At 41.8% G+C, this 16,015-nt stretch overlaps 1 protein-coding gene across 22 annotated transcripts in view; it reads right to left on the reverse strand.

Annotated features, from left to right (window-relative positions):
• Positions 1-16,015, reverse strand: part of LOC106606370 (collagen alpha-1(XIII) chain) — a 120,816-nt gene that overhangs the window by 6,478 nt on the left and 98,323 nt on the right. For 15 of the 22 annotated variants that reach the window (XM_045720573.1, XM_014202558.2, XM_014202586.2 and 12 more), the window contains 11 exons: positions 15,881-16,015; positions 15,068-15,139; positions 14,832-14,876; positions 14,630-14,680; positions 14,469-14,495; positions 14,227-14,313; positions 11,598-11,633; positions 9,727-9,780; positions 9,496-9,549; positions 9,258-9,293; positions 5,812-5,898 (listed from right to left, as the gene is read on the reverse strand). In XM_045720573.1, coding sequence (XP_045576529.1) covers positions 5,812-5,898; positions 9,258-9,293; positions 9,496-9,549; positions 9,727-9,780; positions 11,598-11,633; positions 14,227-14,313; positions 14,469-14,495; positions 14,630-14,680; positions 14,832-14,876; positions 15,068-15,139; positions 15,881-16,015 — 684 coding nt within the window. Of the gene's footprint in view, positions 1-5,216; positions 5,295-5,811; positions 5,899-9,257; positions 9,294-9,495; positions 9,550-9,726; positions 9,781-11,597; positions 11,634-14,226; positions 14,314-14,468; positions 14,496-14,629; positions 14,681-14,831; positions 14,877-15,067; positions 15,140-15,880 lie in introns of all 22 variants that reach the window. The other 7 variants (XM_014202542.2, XM_014202572.2, XM_045720539.1 and 4 more) reach the window with 5 other exon arrangements.

A 16,015-nucleotide genomic window follows, 5' to 3' on the forward strand; every position in this document is an offset into this window, starting at 1 on the left:
GGAGTGAGTAATAAAGATACACTCTGAGGTAACACTTTACATTAAGTTGTTCTAACACAGATATAAACTTAAGGTAATGTGTTACCCACACTGCTAAGACTGTAGAATGTGACTTAATGTACCGTATAACACAACGCAATTTACTGTTGAATAAAAATGCTTTTGTCAGGATAATACTATTGTGTGTGTATATGTGTATAATATTTATGCAATGTACTATGCATATTGTGTTAAAAAGCAGCAACAAACAAGTAGTGGTACACACGGGCAACTGACTTTTTCTGAAAGTGGGAGAGCAAAAATGTTATAGCATTTATAATATTAAAATAATTTTCCTGCAACGCTGTTTCTTAACAGGGGGAATCCATATTTATGAACAGAACACAACTATTTTTCTTAGGTTTTGTCACAATAAATTATATTGAAAAAGTTTTTTAATTACTTGTTTACTTATCTACTACCTTCCCTGAAAATCCCACCCATAGTGATTGATTGACAGATCTGAAACCCTACCAACTCTGAGACTCTCACAAATATCCTGCTCCTCCCTTGACAATCCCACCTACAGTTATCGACTGACAGGCCACAACGTGGCCAGGATAACACATGACAATGATGAAAAAATAAATAAATAAAATTATTAATAATATTGTTTTACCTAATAAGGATTTTAATTATAATTTTGCACTTGGTAGGTTAATAAAAAGCATTGTTTAATTGCACATTGAGTTTTCGTCTTCTTTATGTCACAAATAATGCGATCACAATAATGTAGTACAATTACAAATTACTTTGGTTTATCTTTAAATTCTAATTTTTCGCAATATGGCAGTGTTATCTGGAAGGGCATTGAACAAGAACTGTCAACTTAAAAAAATCCAACTGGAGTTTTGCATTTAAATGTGATCACTGATTATGTTCACCTAAAAATAATATTGCCAATGTATTATTAATTTACCATTATCATGATCAAATTAGATTTTTTTTGGCAGCTCTATATATCCATAAATTGCGGCCCTGAATCTGCAACAGAAATAATAAAACGTAGCTCCGATAATATTGATTATATTTGAACAGTTTGGGCTAGAGCAGGGGTCTTCAACCATTTATTTCATAAAAACGACTTCATCAAAAATATTTTGGGGGGAGCTACTCATATACTGCCTGCATGTTTTCTTATTGTGTAGGCCTAATTTGATAAATAGAAACAAAGAACAGCACAGCATTCATAACGTAATTGTGTTTTGTTTCTTAAAACCACACAAATCATTCTACTGTAGCCTACCTTGAGAATCTTTCCTTTTTAAATGATGAGAGAATAAAAAGGTTTTACATTTGAACAAATATGTAGCCTGCATTAACAGGAATATGCTACTATTTTGCAATTACTCACAAATGGTCATTTTGAACAACAACCACAGTCAGTAGGCTATATATTTGACAAGAAATAGTGAAGAAACAGAATAATCATGAAAAGTATGAGGAATAACAAAAGTGTATTCTCAGCAAGCACATTATTTGACCGTTCCGCTTTTACTCCAACAAGGGCTTTTTTTTGGCACCGTTTTTTGAAGCATTGTCACCATGAACATTTTTTAAATTAACTTGTCTCAGAAGCATACATATTTGATGGAAATAGGGTAGAAATGGCTTATTTTGTCAATTTTACTTACCAAGCGGAGCTGTTTGTTTTATCCAGATACAAATTATCCTGTGCTTTATGGCGCATAGTCACATACTGTACAGTACATTCAGAAAGCATTCAGACCCCTTCACTTTTTCCACATTTTGTTACATTACAGCCTTATTCTACAATTGATTTAAAAATGTTCCCTATCAATCTGCACACAATACCCCATCATGACAAAGCAAAAACAGGTTTGTAATTTATTGCAAATGTATTAAAAAGAAAACTTAAATATCACATTTACATAAGTATTCAGACCGCTTTCTCAGTTTGTTGAAACACCTTTGGCAGTGATTACAGCCTCGAGCCTTCTTGAGTATGACGCTACAAGGTTGGCACACCTGTATTTAGGGAGTTTCTCCCATTCTTCTCTCCAGATCCCCTCAAGCTCTGCACAGATATTTTCAGGTCTCTCCAGAGATGTTCGATCGGGTTCAAGTCCAGGCTCTGGCTGGGCCACAAGGACATTCAGAGACTTGTCCAGATGCCACTTCTGTGTTGTCTTGGCTGTGTGCTTAAGATCGTTGTCCTGTTGGAAGGTGAACCTTCGCCCCAGGCTGAGGTCCTGAGAGCTCTGGAGCAGGTTTTCATCAAGGAACACTCTGTACTTTGCTCCGTTAATCTTTCCCTCGATCCGGAATAGTCTCCCAGTCCCTGCTGCTGAAAAACATCCCCACAGCATGATGCTGCCACAACCATGCTTCACCGTAGGGATGGTGCCAGGTTTCCTCCAGACGTGATACTTTTACTGAGGAGTGGCTTCCGTCTACCATGAAGTTGTTTTTTGCTCTGACATGCACTGTCAACTTTGGGATCTTATATAGACAGGTGTGTGCCTTTCCAAATCATGTCCAATCAATTGAATTTACCACAGGTGGACTCTAATCAAGTTGTAGAAACATCTCAAGGATGTCTCATGGCAAAGGGTCTGAATACTTATGGAAATAAGGTATTTCTGTTTTTTATTTTTAATACATTTACAACATTTCTAAAACAGGTTTTTGCTTTGCCATTATGGGGTATTGTGTGTAGATTGATGAGGATTTGTATTTATTTAATCCATTTCAGATTAAATGTAAACGTAACAAAATGAGGAAAAAGTGAAGGGGTCTGAATACTTTCCAAATGCACTGCATGTAGCCTACACAGCTTGACTACATTGCAACTGCAAAGCGACAATGGTGCGCTTGCATATGGGGCTCACCCAGGACTGTTACTTTTGTAACTGAATGAAAACATTTTGACAATGTAGTTTAACCGATTGATGTTGGGAAAATAGATGGCAAAATGCAGAATGGTGTTAAATGCCTGTAAACAGCTTGGGGGGTGAAATTATTTCACAGATTTAATCATGTAATATTAGGCCTACTGATTATTTCTCAATTTGCGAGCTACTTATTGACAGCCCACAAGCTACCTGACATGCAGTTTTCTGCAAAGGTGCAACCTTTCATACGCTAAAGGGAGGCTACTCAGAATCAGAGGCTGCCATACAGCAAAGCCAAGACATGCCCGGGCCGTGTTCAGGCAAAGTGAAATGATACATGCCGCTCAAATGATATGTAACAACACCATTGGACCAACACCATCGGATGACACAACGATGCAAATGTAACAACAGTACAACAAAATAGATAAACTATTTTTTTGCAGGTCCCTTTTCATTTTATACACCAGTGGTGCAACTAGTGCTTTCTAACTGCACTGAACTAAAACAGTGGTGCAACTAGCACTTTCTATCTGCACTGAACTCAAACAGTGGTGCAACTAGTGCTTTCTATCTGCACTGAACTAAAACAGTGGTGCAACTAGTGCTTTCTATCTGCACTGAACTAAAACAGTGGTGCAACTAGTGCTTTCTATCTGCACTGAACTAAAACAGTGGTGCAACTAGTGCTTCTATCTGCACTGAACTAAAACAGTGGCGCAACTAGTGCTTTCTATCTGCACTGAACTAAAACAGTGGTGCAACTAGTGCTTTCTAACTGCACTGAACTAAAACAGTGGTGCAACTAGTGCTTTCTATCTGCACTGAACTAAAACAGTGGCGCATGGGAGCGAAGCAAAACTTTAGAGTGGTAAAAACAATCCATCTCGATGTGACAGGGTGCAATCGACACAATTGCATCGTTATTATATAATATTTCAAATGGACACATCTATTTTAATACATACTAGCTCAAAACATTATTAATCATTGAAAATTACCCAATGGATGATGATCATTTTGCACCCCCACTTTTTCACCAGAAAGTGGGGATGCAGCAGCTCCATTTGCTCCATTGCTCAGGCGCAGTAGTATATGTGTATGTGTGGAAATACTCTATAGTCTAAATTCCTTCAAACTGTACTTTTTACCCCTTTTTCGTGAAATCCAATTGGTAGTTACAGTCTTGTCCCATCGCTGCAACTCCCGTACGGACTCAGGAGAGGTGAAGGTCGAGAGCCACGTGTCCTCTGAAACACGACCCTACCAAGCTGCACTGCTTCTTGACACAATGCCCGCTTAACCTGGAAGCCAGCCGCACCAATGTGTCGGAGGAAACACCGTACCACTGGCGACCGGGGTCAGCGTGCAGGCGCCCGGCCCGCCACAAGGAGTCACTAGAGCGCGATGGGACAAGAACATCCCGGCCGGCCAAACCCTTCCCTTAACCCGGACTGCGCTGGGCCAATTGTGCGCCACTTCATGAGTCTCCCGGTCGTGACACAGCCTGGGATCGAACCCGGGTCTGTAGTGATGCCTCTGGCACTGCGCCACTCGTGAGGCCTCATTCAAACTTTTATTTAGAAATAGGGTTTAAGCCCAGTCACTTGGCTGTTATTTTCTTTCATCTGGCAACTTCTATGAATGAATCAAACCTTCCATTCCCCTTCTCCTTTTCAATACACAAACTCAAAACAGGGTTCAATGAAAATCAATGAGGAGACGCTGGTTTTTCCAAGATAATCTTTCCCAATACAGTTCTGTTGGCCAAAAAGGTAAGGGACAAGGTGGGAAAAGGGTGCCATGCGAGTGTGACAGGGATACAAATAACGAAAAGTAAAGCCATTAACTATTAAGAGTATTTGACATTTTCAAACAAAAGTCACTGAATGGATCACGGGTTGTGATCAAGAAAATAGACTCTGTCACACACCACAAATTAGTGTAGGTGTTCTGCTGCCCTTGCAAGACAGAATAACAACATTCTCGGGAAATCAATTATTAATATTAGTAAAAGTGAAAAATCATGATGCACAGTTCATCTAAACAAGTGTTCTAAGCAGTATTTGTAGTAAATAGCTACGTCTTGAGCAAGAACTTGAAGTGTGCGCATGCCTACTTGGTTAATAAAGGCGTTGCTTTTTCGGGGTAATAACCTGTTACATAACTAACGATACTAATCTGTTATTTCAATGTCATTTTCACGCAGCGCTGTTATATAAGCTTTTACTCATACCTACAGCAAAGTGAATACGAGAGTGAACGGAATTGTGGTTAGGGAAGCCAAAGTGCTGGATTAGGGAAGGAAGAGAGGAAGCATACCACAGGACAAGGGGCATCCAGCCCATCCAGGCCAGGTAGGCCCGGTTCACCCTTCTCTCCTTTAAAGCCTCGGAAACCCTGTTTGTGAAATCAACTTTGTAAACATTTGCACATTGCCCCTCCTTTAGGAGCAGTACCCCCTGCTGGCCAATGAGAGGACCTGCTGCCGCTCCATGAACAGACCGAAGCCTGTCACTACAGACGCACTTAAACATGCAAGTGGCCTGAGACTGACAGGAACACTCAATGGAGAGAATGGGCCATGTTCCTGTTCGTCTTACCCCTGAAAAGAAAACCCCCGCTGATAGTTTATGGTCCCTGGTCCTGGGGTAATTGTTCAGAACTAATAATCATCCAGCCATTCACTGAATACCAAATTATCATCACTGCTGTAGTTTGTATCGCTGGACTTAATACTGTAAAGGACGTTAGGACCAAAACCACTTCAGGGTCTATTAGAGTCGATTATCATCAGAGGCAAAAGGAAGTCAGAATCAGAATTCAGAGACTACTGACTGTCACTGCAGGTTATATGGCATTCTGAGGATCGCTTCTTCCTTTTGCCTCCTGGCTGCACATTGAACGCAGGACATACCAACGGACAGGGGGCATCTAATCCGGGTGCTCCTTGGTCTCCCTTATCCCCTTTAGTTCCCCTGTTGCCTTTCTTGCCCCTCTCTCCCTGAAAACAACATTGCATTAAAAGAGACAGTCTTTAGTTCCTCCTTGCTGACTCATCCACACAGTAAGCAAATGTGTGTGTTTTTTTAAAAGCACAATCATGAAGCTTGAATTCTTACCTAAGTAATTTAGACATTTTACAGGTATTTAAAGATTGATGTGCTTTTTTGGGCTTACGAAGAAGAGTACTGAAGTTTAAGAATTTTGTGGTGGGGAAAGTAAGTGGAGGGAGTTAGGGAGTAGGGATACAGGCCAATGCTATTGGTGAGCGGGTTCCTTAAGTGTCTAATGTAACCTTCACAGACTTGTTGCAGGAATGGAAACACTTTATCGGTTCATCAACTACCACTGTATAGATTATTACGAGGGTATCACTAGCCCTAACACAACATAGACTTGATGACCCACATAGTACCATAACAATATCTTAATTGTCATATATCACATTTAGAAAGCTGGCTCTCTGCGGTGCATTGTCGTCTACTGCGAGTGACTGACCATCATGTTTCACTGCACATACCGTACTCTAGACCTGACAAAGAACATGATCACTAACCTCCTCTGAGTAAAGACACCATTGATTATGTCCAGTTGCCCAACTATAAAGCCAGCACCATGCAAAATATGGCATAGAAATACCAGAAATAGTATCGCTCTACTACTTTCCCTTATCATCCCAATCCCCAAAAATACTCTTTCCATTCTCCGAAAATGAGAACCAAATGATGAAACGGAAAGACGCTGTTGTTTGTGTCCACTGAAGGTGGCTGGACTGGCTGCTAGCGGGCTACAAGTAAACAAGCCACTTAGAGTATTCAAAAGCTAATATTTTTCTTTCAAGAAATGTTATTCCTATACTGCTGAAGTTGCAGTTATATTTACAGGTATAACTGTACGGTTTACAATACATTCTAAATTCATTAACCTAGTTCTCTACTGGGAGCAGATCAAATATTTCCAACCAAAGCAAGCTATTCTATATAGTGATCAAAATGTATAAAACCTGACCACATTGTCATTCAAACATCCGCTCACCAAGATCAAGGCGTTTGAACGGGTTGGATTAGGGGCTGGACGAGTTTATCAAGAAGGAATTGGAAGAATAATAAACCCTGGCAAACATGTAAGCCCTCTCACAACTTTGCCTCAACGTTGCCTGAAAAACATCAACATTGGCTAACGTTGCGGCAACATTATGGGAACATTATTTGTCAGCCATGGAGAGGAGATTACAGGCTAGCAGGGAAGGTAAATGGAAAGAGAAGGTGGAGGATGAGGAAGAGGTGGATGAGGAAGAGGAGAAGGAGGAAGATTAACCCGAGACTACGACATTAGAATGCAGAAGGAGCAGGTTGCCAGGGTGTGTGAGAGGGAGAGAGAGGACAACACGACCCGGCAAAAAGAGCCACGGGAAACAGAGCAGGGTGGAGGGGAGGAAAAGGGGATAGGAAGACCTGCGGAAACAAAGGAAAACAGGACAAAAGTAAAAACAGCACCAGGATCCCACAGCCGGCCACAGCACCTCCAACTGGTTTAGCAAAATACCTCATAATATCAATCTCTTATCCCATCTTTACACCCCAACGTAGCAAATAAATTTGTTACACAAATAGGAAGTACACATAACTGTCAATGTCATATATTTCCTGCTGTCAAGAGCACAGTTGGAAGTGCTGGGAGGGTCAATGACATGTTGTGACTTTTAAGTAGGGAGTCAGAATATTAAATGAGATGTTAATAGGAAGGAAACAAACATTCTCCAAGAGGAAGGGGGGGGGGGACATGGGTAAAATATGATTTAATACATTGGTATAATTAAAGTGCATACTCCTATTTTATTTTGCAGTGACTATTTTACAAAATGAGAGTATAGCATTCTGTTATTACCTGAAGTAAGAACAAAATATTCAGATACGACGGCACAAGGTAAACCAAGGACAATTTATACAACGTTTTGACTGGTCTTCAGAGTAAATAGAATATAATTTTGTAAGTTCTTTGATGTGTCCGTTCACATGTTCCAGTCATCTCATTATCAAGGTTGAACATCTTCAATCTCTTTTGATCTCTGACTTAATTTATACTACCTCTGTCATATTTGCATATTTGAACAAGATTCATTGAACTCTGAGGTAAAAAGGCCACTGCAAAGGTAAAGGACATATGAATATAATTTCTTCAAACATCACTTTTGCTATATGAATCACATAAACTCACATACTATCAAAGAGCACATCTCTTTTTTCCTCTGTAGTAATGGGATATTCAGAAGATGAGGCTATTGATGTTCACATGAACATTTTTATTCAGATTTGCCTAATTAGGAGAGCCTTTGAATCCACCATGGTCCTGCTCATATCACCTAATACAGGCCTCCCATGGTCCTGCTCATATCACCTAATACAGGCCTCCCATGGTCCTGCTCATATCACCTAATACAGGCATATCACCTAATACAGGCCTACCATGGTCCTGCTCATATCACCTAATACAGGCCTACCATGATCCTGCTCATTTCACCTAATACAGGCATATCACCCAATACAAGCCTAGCATGGTCCTGCTCATATCACCTAATACAGGCCCACCATGGTCCTGCTCATATCACCTATCCTAGGCCCACCATGGTCCTGCTCATATCACCTATCCTAGGCCCACCATGGTCCTGCTCATATCACCTATCCTAGGCCCACCATGGTCCTGCTCATATCACCTATCCTAGGCCCACCATGGTCCTGCTCATATCACCTATCCTAGGCCCACCATGGTCCTGCTCATATCACCTATCCTAGGCCCACCATGGTCCTGCTCATATCACCTATCCTAGGCCCACCATGGTCCTGCTCATATCACCTATCCTTGGCCCACCATGGTCCTGCTCATATCACCTATCCTAGGCCCACCATGGTCCTGCTCATATCACCTATCCTAGGCCCACCATGGTCCTGCTCATATCACCTATCCTAGGCCCACCATGGTCCTGCTCATATCACCTATCCTAGGCCCACCATGGTCCTGCTCATATCACCTATCCTTGGCCCACCATGGTCCTTCTTATATCAACTAATATAGGCCCACCATGCTTTTAAGCTTGACATTCCAATGGGCTTGCAATTGAACAACTATTATGGATCTTGAACAACCAAAAAGACAAATTAAAAATGAGTACTGCTTTTCAATGAAGACTATGTGGGAGAATAATATTTAGTGTTGAGTAGGAGCATGGAGGATCAGCAGCCATTTTAAATCTAACAGTTTATCATAAGTACCAAATGTACTTAATTAGCACAGAACATGTTTTCTGTTGGAACAATAAATGATTTGCTCCGGAAGACACATCATTGTCAGCTGTTGTCTTACCCGGTTCCCTTTGAATCCTTGTGGTCCTACTAAACCCTGAGAAGCGGAAATTAAACACATTATGAGTTCCTGTGCAAGCAGTCAGAGACGTTACCGTGAGGTATATCTTTGTGCTGTCAATCAATTTGATCCACTCATTCCCTTAGACTTGATTAAGAGAAGATTCATGTTTTCTCTGTCACTTTTGTTTTATTTATTTGATGTTCTTGATACTTAGGTAATTGTACAAACTACTTACAGGGATGCCTTGAGGCCCAATTGGTCCTGGGACTCCTGAATCTCCCTTGAAACCCTGAAAAAAAAATAAAAAAAAATAAACCATTGATCTCAAATAGATAAATAAGCTGTTTTGACTGAAAGCTCTTGTGTGGTGTGTGTGTTACTTTTGCGTGTGTGTGTTTGTATGTGTGTGTGTGTGTGTACGTACATGTGTCGGTGTGTGATGATGATCAGTGATGTGAGTACTCACTCTATCTCCCTTTGGTCCTGCTGGCCCTGCCACACCAACTGGTCCTATTAGACCCTGTAAGGTAAGGACAAGACAGACCCTCAGTGGATGCAGACATTACAATGGGAGGACATCAAAATAAAAATGGATTACTTCATTTCCATCATCAATAGCTCAACAAGCTTTCTGGAGCACTTAAAGAGATTCTCCAGTACCTTTGTATGCTTTTTTAGCCAGTAGTTCTAAAAGTAGCACTAACGATCCAAAAGTGGCCCCTGCAAATTGCTAGGGGGCTGGCACACAGTTGATTTCAAACTTGGGATTTTGTTCGCTAATTGAGGTAAGACCGTAATTCTGCTCATAGATTATGCATGTATGAACTACACATTGTGTCAGAGGAAGGCCCTAAAAATGGTCAAAGACCCCCAGCCACCCCAGTCATAGACTGTTCTCTCTGCTATCGCATGGCAAGCGGTACCGGAGTGCCAAGTCTAGGACAAAAAGGCTTCTCAACAGTTTTTACCCCCAAGCCGTAAGACTCCTGAACAGGTAACCAAATGGTTACCCGGAATATTTGCATTGTGTGCCCCCCCCAACCCCTCTTTTTACACTGCTGCTACTCTCTGTTTATCATATATGCATAGTCACTTTAACTATACATTCATGTACATACTACCTCAATAAGCCTGACTAACCGGTGTCTGTATATAGCCTTGCTACTCTTATTTTCAAATGTCTTTTTACTGTTGTTTTATTTCTTTACTTACCTACACACACACACACACACACACACACACACACACACACACACACACACACACACACACACACACACACACACACACACACACACACTATTGGTTAGAGCCTGTAAGTAAGCATTTTACTGTAAGGTTGTATTCGGCGCACGTGACATTTGATTTGACACATCCAGGCCCGAAGCAGGGGGTTTAAAAAAAGACTTTCTTTGTCGCCAAATTACCGGAGCATGTCTTTAAGTGCCAAAAGAGTAGTTATCCATTTCTGTTTCGGTTTACCATTATCAAATAATAACCAATTGATTAGGTAGTGGTCTTCTCACGGTTATCCCACTGTGCATGTTATACCAAGCTTGTTGAGCTAAAGAATGAACAGTAACAAAAAAGGAGAAAAACATTGAGTTCAGCTGCAGCTCTCTCTCTGTGTGGAAGTCAGGATTCAACAGGAGGACCTTGCATCTCAGGCAGATAATACAGTACGTACAGCATATAGCATTGGGGAGCCATAACGCCATACTGTCCTGTATGCATATCAACATGCAGCATGAGCATCCCAGCATGCTCTCCTGGTATGACATCACAACGCCAGTTCAAAGCTTTACACTGCAGGAGAGACATTGTTAAGACACCTGTTTTGAAGATTTGCCATGGCATGAACTCTGACACTCAATGGCATGAGCTCTGATTGCGTAACTCAAATGTCCTTATAAATCTTCCATTGACATCAACACATGATTTAGGCAGAAGTCTAGGTTATACATGCAAATCTCAAGCTAGGATTCAACCTGTAATGAACAAGGGGACTATTTCTTGCTCTTTACTGCTTCTAAGTACTGAGAGCAAACGCATCAAAGGGCCCATTTTAGTACCCTGACACGTTCCATTGCCATACAGACATGGGACACAGTCATGTGAATATCATCCCTATGCCAGAGCAATCCTCGAAGAGTGCCTAAAAACAGAAATGCTCTCTCTGCAGACAATCAGACAGATAACAAAAAAGGACAAGCATGGAGGAAAGCAAGCAGACAGGCAGACAGACAGACAAGCAAGTCGTGTGGGGAGCAGAATAGGGGAGGAGAGGCGGGGTAGGGGAGGAGTGTGTGTTGGGGGTACAGGACTTGCGCCACTCACCACTCGACCAGGCCTGCCGTCTAAACCATGAGCTCCCTGGACAGTGTGTAAACAGTTAGAGAGCAGAGGTGGGAGGGAGGTGGTGGGAGAGGGGGAGGAGGTGTGGAGAGGGTTGAGGGGGGTGAGTGAAGCAGTGATTCGTGTGACACAAAGAACACATCCAGTTGTTGATGAAGGGTGATGGTGTTGTGATGACATGAGAAACAGTAACTGTCAGTAACTCCTTTTATAGCTGCAGTTGATTATCTCTATCAAATCATTTGTTTTCAGTGTCTTTCAGATACATATGCATGGTTCATCTTCTTTCTATGGTTGATGCCCCATATTCAAAGCAGTTTGAATCATGTACAGTGGATTGGGAAAGTATTCAGACCCCTTGACTTTTCCCACATTTTGTTACGTTACAGCCTTATTCTAAAATTGATTTGTTTTTCCCCCCTCATCAATCTACACACAATACGCCATGATGACAAAGCAAAAACAGGTTTTTAGAAATGTTTGCAAATAAAAAAACAGAAATATCACATTTACATAAGTATTCAGACCCTTTACTAATTTCTTTGTTGAAGCACCTTTAGCAGAAATTGCAGAATCGAGTGTTCTTGCGTATGACGCAACAAGCTTGGCATACCTGTATTTGGGGAATTTCTCCTATTATTCTCTGCAGATCCTCTCAAGCTCTGTCAGGTTGGATGGGGAGCGTCGCTGCAGTTATTTTCAGGTCTCTCCAGAGATGTTCGATCTTGTTCAAGTCCGGGCCACTCAAGGACATTCAGAGACTTGTCCCAAAGCCACTCCTGCGTTGTCTTGGCTGTGTGCTTAGGGTTGTTGTCCTGTTGGAAGGTGAACCTTTGCCGCAGTCTGAGGTCCTGAGTGCTCTGAAGCAGATTTTCATCAAGGATCTCTCTGTACTTTGCTCCGTTCATCTTTTCCTCGATCCTGACTAGTCTCCCAGTCCCTGCTGCTAAAAAACATCCCCACAGCATGATGCTGCCACCACCATGCTTCACCGTAGGGATGGTGCTAGGTTTCCTCAAGATATGACGCTTGGAATTCAGGCCAAAGAGTTCAATCTTGTTTTCATCAGACCAGAGAATCTTGTTTCTCATGGTCTGAGAGTCTTTAGGTGCTTTTTGGAAAACTCCAAGCGGGCAGTCATGTGCCTTTTATTGAGGAGTGGCTTCCGTTTGGTCACTCTACCTTCTGGAAGGTTTTCCTATCTCCACAGAGGAACGAGCGACCATCGGGTTCTTGGTCACCTCTTGGTCACCTCCCTGACCAAGTCCCTTCTCCCCCGATCGCTCAGTTTAGCTGGGCTGCCAGCTCTAGGAAGAGTCTTGCTGGTACCAAACTTCTTCCATTTAAGAATGATGGAACCCACTGTGTTCTTGGGGATCTTCAATGCTGCAGAAATGTTTTGGTATCCTTCCCCAGATATTTGCCTCGATACAATCCTGTCTCGGAGCTCTACCGACAATTCCTCATGGCTTGGTTTTTGCTCTGACATGCACTGTCAACTGCGGGACCTTATATAGACAGGTGTCTGTCTTTCCAAATCATGTCCAATCAATTGAATTTACCACAGGTGGACTCCAATCAAGTTGTAGAAACATCTCAAGGATGATCAATGGAAACTGGATGCACCTGAGCTCAATTTCGAGTCTCATAGCAAAAGGTCTGAATACTTATGCAAATAAGGTATTTCTGCTTTTAAGTTTAATAAATTAGAAAACATTCCTAAAATACTGTTTTCGCTTTGCCATTATGGGGTATTGTGTGTAGATTGCTCGGGATTACATTTTTTTAAATCAATTTTAGAATAAGGCTGTAACGTAACAAAATGCAGAAAAAGTCAAGGGGTCTGAATACTTTCCGAAGGCAGTGTATGTACAGAAGTGTGAAGATATGAGTCTCTGATGATTTGCAAATAGCATGTCTTGTATTAACATTGACTAGCATACATATACATAATAGTCCTCATCACTTCCATATAAAAGGAGTTACTGTGCCATTGATGATGTGACTAGTACATGTACTGACTGTCAGCAATGACCTTTGACACCCAAGAAGTAAACCAGAAGTAAGGAGAAGAGACCCCCCAGTGATACATATCAAACTTATTCCTTGACATGCAACTACAAGAAACTACATTAACAACATTTCAGAGAGATTATCAGAAAAAAGTTGGCAAAATAAAGAAAATGATCATTAAATATTTTTAACACAATAAATCATTATTGGGTTATCTGAACATATGACAATGGCAATGGGTAATGTAGATTTCATTTGTTTGTTTTTATATTAGTGGTTGTATTGCCCCTGTGTAATGGATTGCAGCAACCATCCATCCATGCACTTTGAAAACATTAATGCAACTGCTGAGCCAGGAAACCATCCTTGGTGAGTTAAGCCTAGTTTCAAAGCGACATATGACAACGTCAGAACAATCATGCTGCCTGGTTCTAAGACACAAAAGTCTGAACAAACAGTATGCCTACCCTACTGTGGTTTCCAGGGGTCTAAATAAAATGTCTAATGGCAAAATGGTCAAAGGGAATTAGAAAAAAAACAACACCAACCACAATCTACATAGGGATTGAATGGTGTCGCTCTTGATTGGTGTACTTACAGGAAGTCCAAGATGGCCCCTGTCCCCTTTATCCCCCTTCGAACCAGATGCTCCTTTCTCTCCCCGTATGCCTATGCCTTGCTCCCCCTAAAAGAGGCACAGAAAAGTTATTACTGATGTTTAGTACATAGGCATTAAACTCACTTACTAAAATCAATAAACATAGCTACTGTTAACTACAGTATCAAAGGATTCTGGAGGTACAGTAAGACATAACAGAGGCTACAACAACCAACTCTTACCTTTGGTCCTCCCAGTCCTTCAGGTCCCTGAGGGTTAAAGACACAATTCCAGTCAGGATATGTCAATCACTTCATGTAAATACGACATATTATCAGGAGGTTTTATGGATATTTCTGAGGGCCTATATTGCTTAATGGCGTGCCAACTGTAGTGTACTCACCGCGGGGCCAACTGGTCCTTGGGGCCCTGGAGGCCCTGGGGGCCCATAGACCTAAAGACAAACACCAGGTCATCAATGATACACTCCTTCATTAGTGGGTTCACTCTAACAACAAATCCTCTGAATCTGACCCTCTCAAGTCCACTCAAACATGCATGGGTCATTAAAAACAATGAGATATACAGCAGTGAGGGGGCCTCACCATGTCTGACCTTCCTCCCTTATCTCCGGACTCACCCTTCTGACCCTGAAGCATCAAGATACAAGGTTAACTTAGGCTACGCTCATCATAGTTAGCATGAATAAAACACTACAGTACACCCAATCAGCACTGTACAAATGAATAGCATTCTGAACAGTACTTCACTGATCCCCAAAGCCAGGTCAGACACTTCATACTGTAGGGTCAGATGCAGTCTGAGGGGCACCATTGCGTACCATTGTGCCTGGTAATCCAATGGGGCCAGGGGGCCCAGAAACCCCCTTTTCACCAGTAGGGCCGTCTAAACCCTACAGAACAAGGAAAGGGGAGATAGTGATAGACGTTAAAATATTGCCTATATTTTGTTGTTTTGGATTGTTGTTTTGTGTTTTGTGTGTTACTTTTCATAATAAACTGTTAGTCAATTTACATATTTGAATGAATATTTTTTTTTATAGAAAATGTAGTCCTCTCATTTGTCAGATGTTCGAGGTCAAAATAGATCTTGAAGGCCTCAAAATGACACAATGAATTACGACCAGCTTTTTGAGATTGGTCTTGGTAGTAGTCTCCAACTCGTGACTGCCAGGACATGAATCTGCCCACAACGAGGGACGCAATGTTGCCCATCCTTTCTCAGAGTCGAACCACCCAGACTGCTTGAATGAAAGCACTGAGATAATCGCACAACTCTTTTCAAACAATCCTTTCATGGTTAACAAAAAATACAGTACATATATCTGTTAATATGATTAACGCTGCATGGCGTCCTCATAATAACCATAAGACAACGGTAAAGCCATTCCCACAGTATGGCGTAGTCTTGCGGTATGTTTTGGCTACATGGTCTGATGAGTGTAGCCCACTCCAGCGTCAGAACTGGAGTTGATATATTACTGTAGCCTATAGAAGGTCTCTAATTACATAATACGTGGGTGGTACAAAGAGCTAAGGGCCTCCCTTCCCTCTAGTTAATGATAGTGCTCTGGCTTTGGTGTGGGAGTGTGTGTAGTGGTGTGGTGTGGGTCTGTGGTTCCCCAGTCACTCACAGGTGATCCAAAGGGACCCATGTCCCCCTTGTCTCCTTTAGGTCCTGAGAAACCCATCAGGCCCCCCTCCCCTCTGGGACCTTCAGGGCCTGCTGGGCCAACAGGACCTGGCTCTCCAGGCTTCCCCCGAGGACC

Source organism: Salmo salar, chromosome ssa01, assembly GCF_905237065.1.
Source record: "Salmo salar chromosome ssa01, Ssal_v3.1, whole genome shotgun sequence".
NCBI lineage: Eukaryota > Metazoa > Chordata > Actinopteri > Salmoniformes > Salmonidae > Salmo > Salmo salar.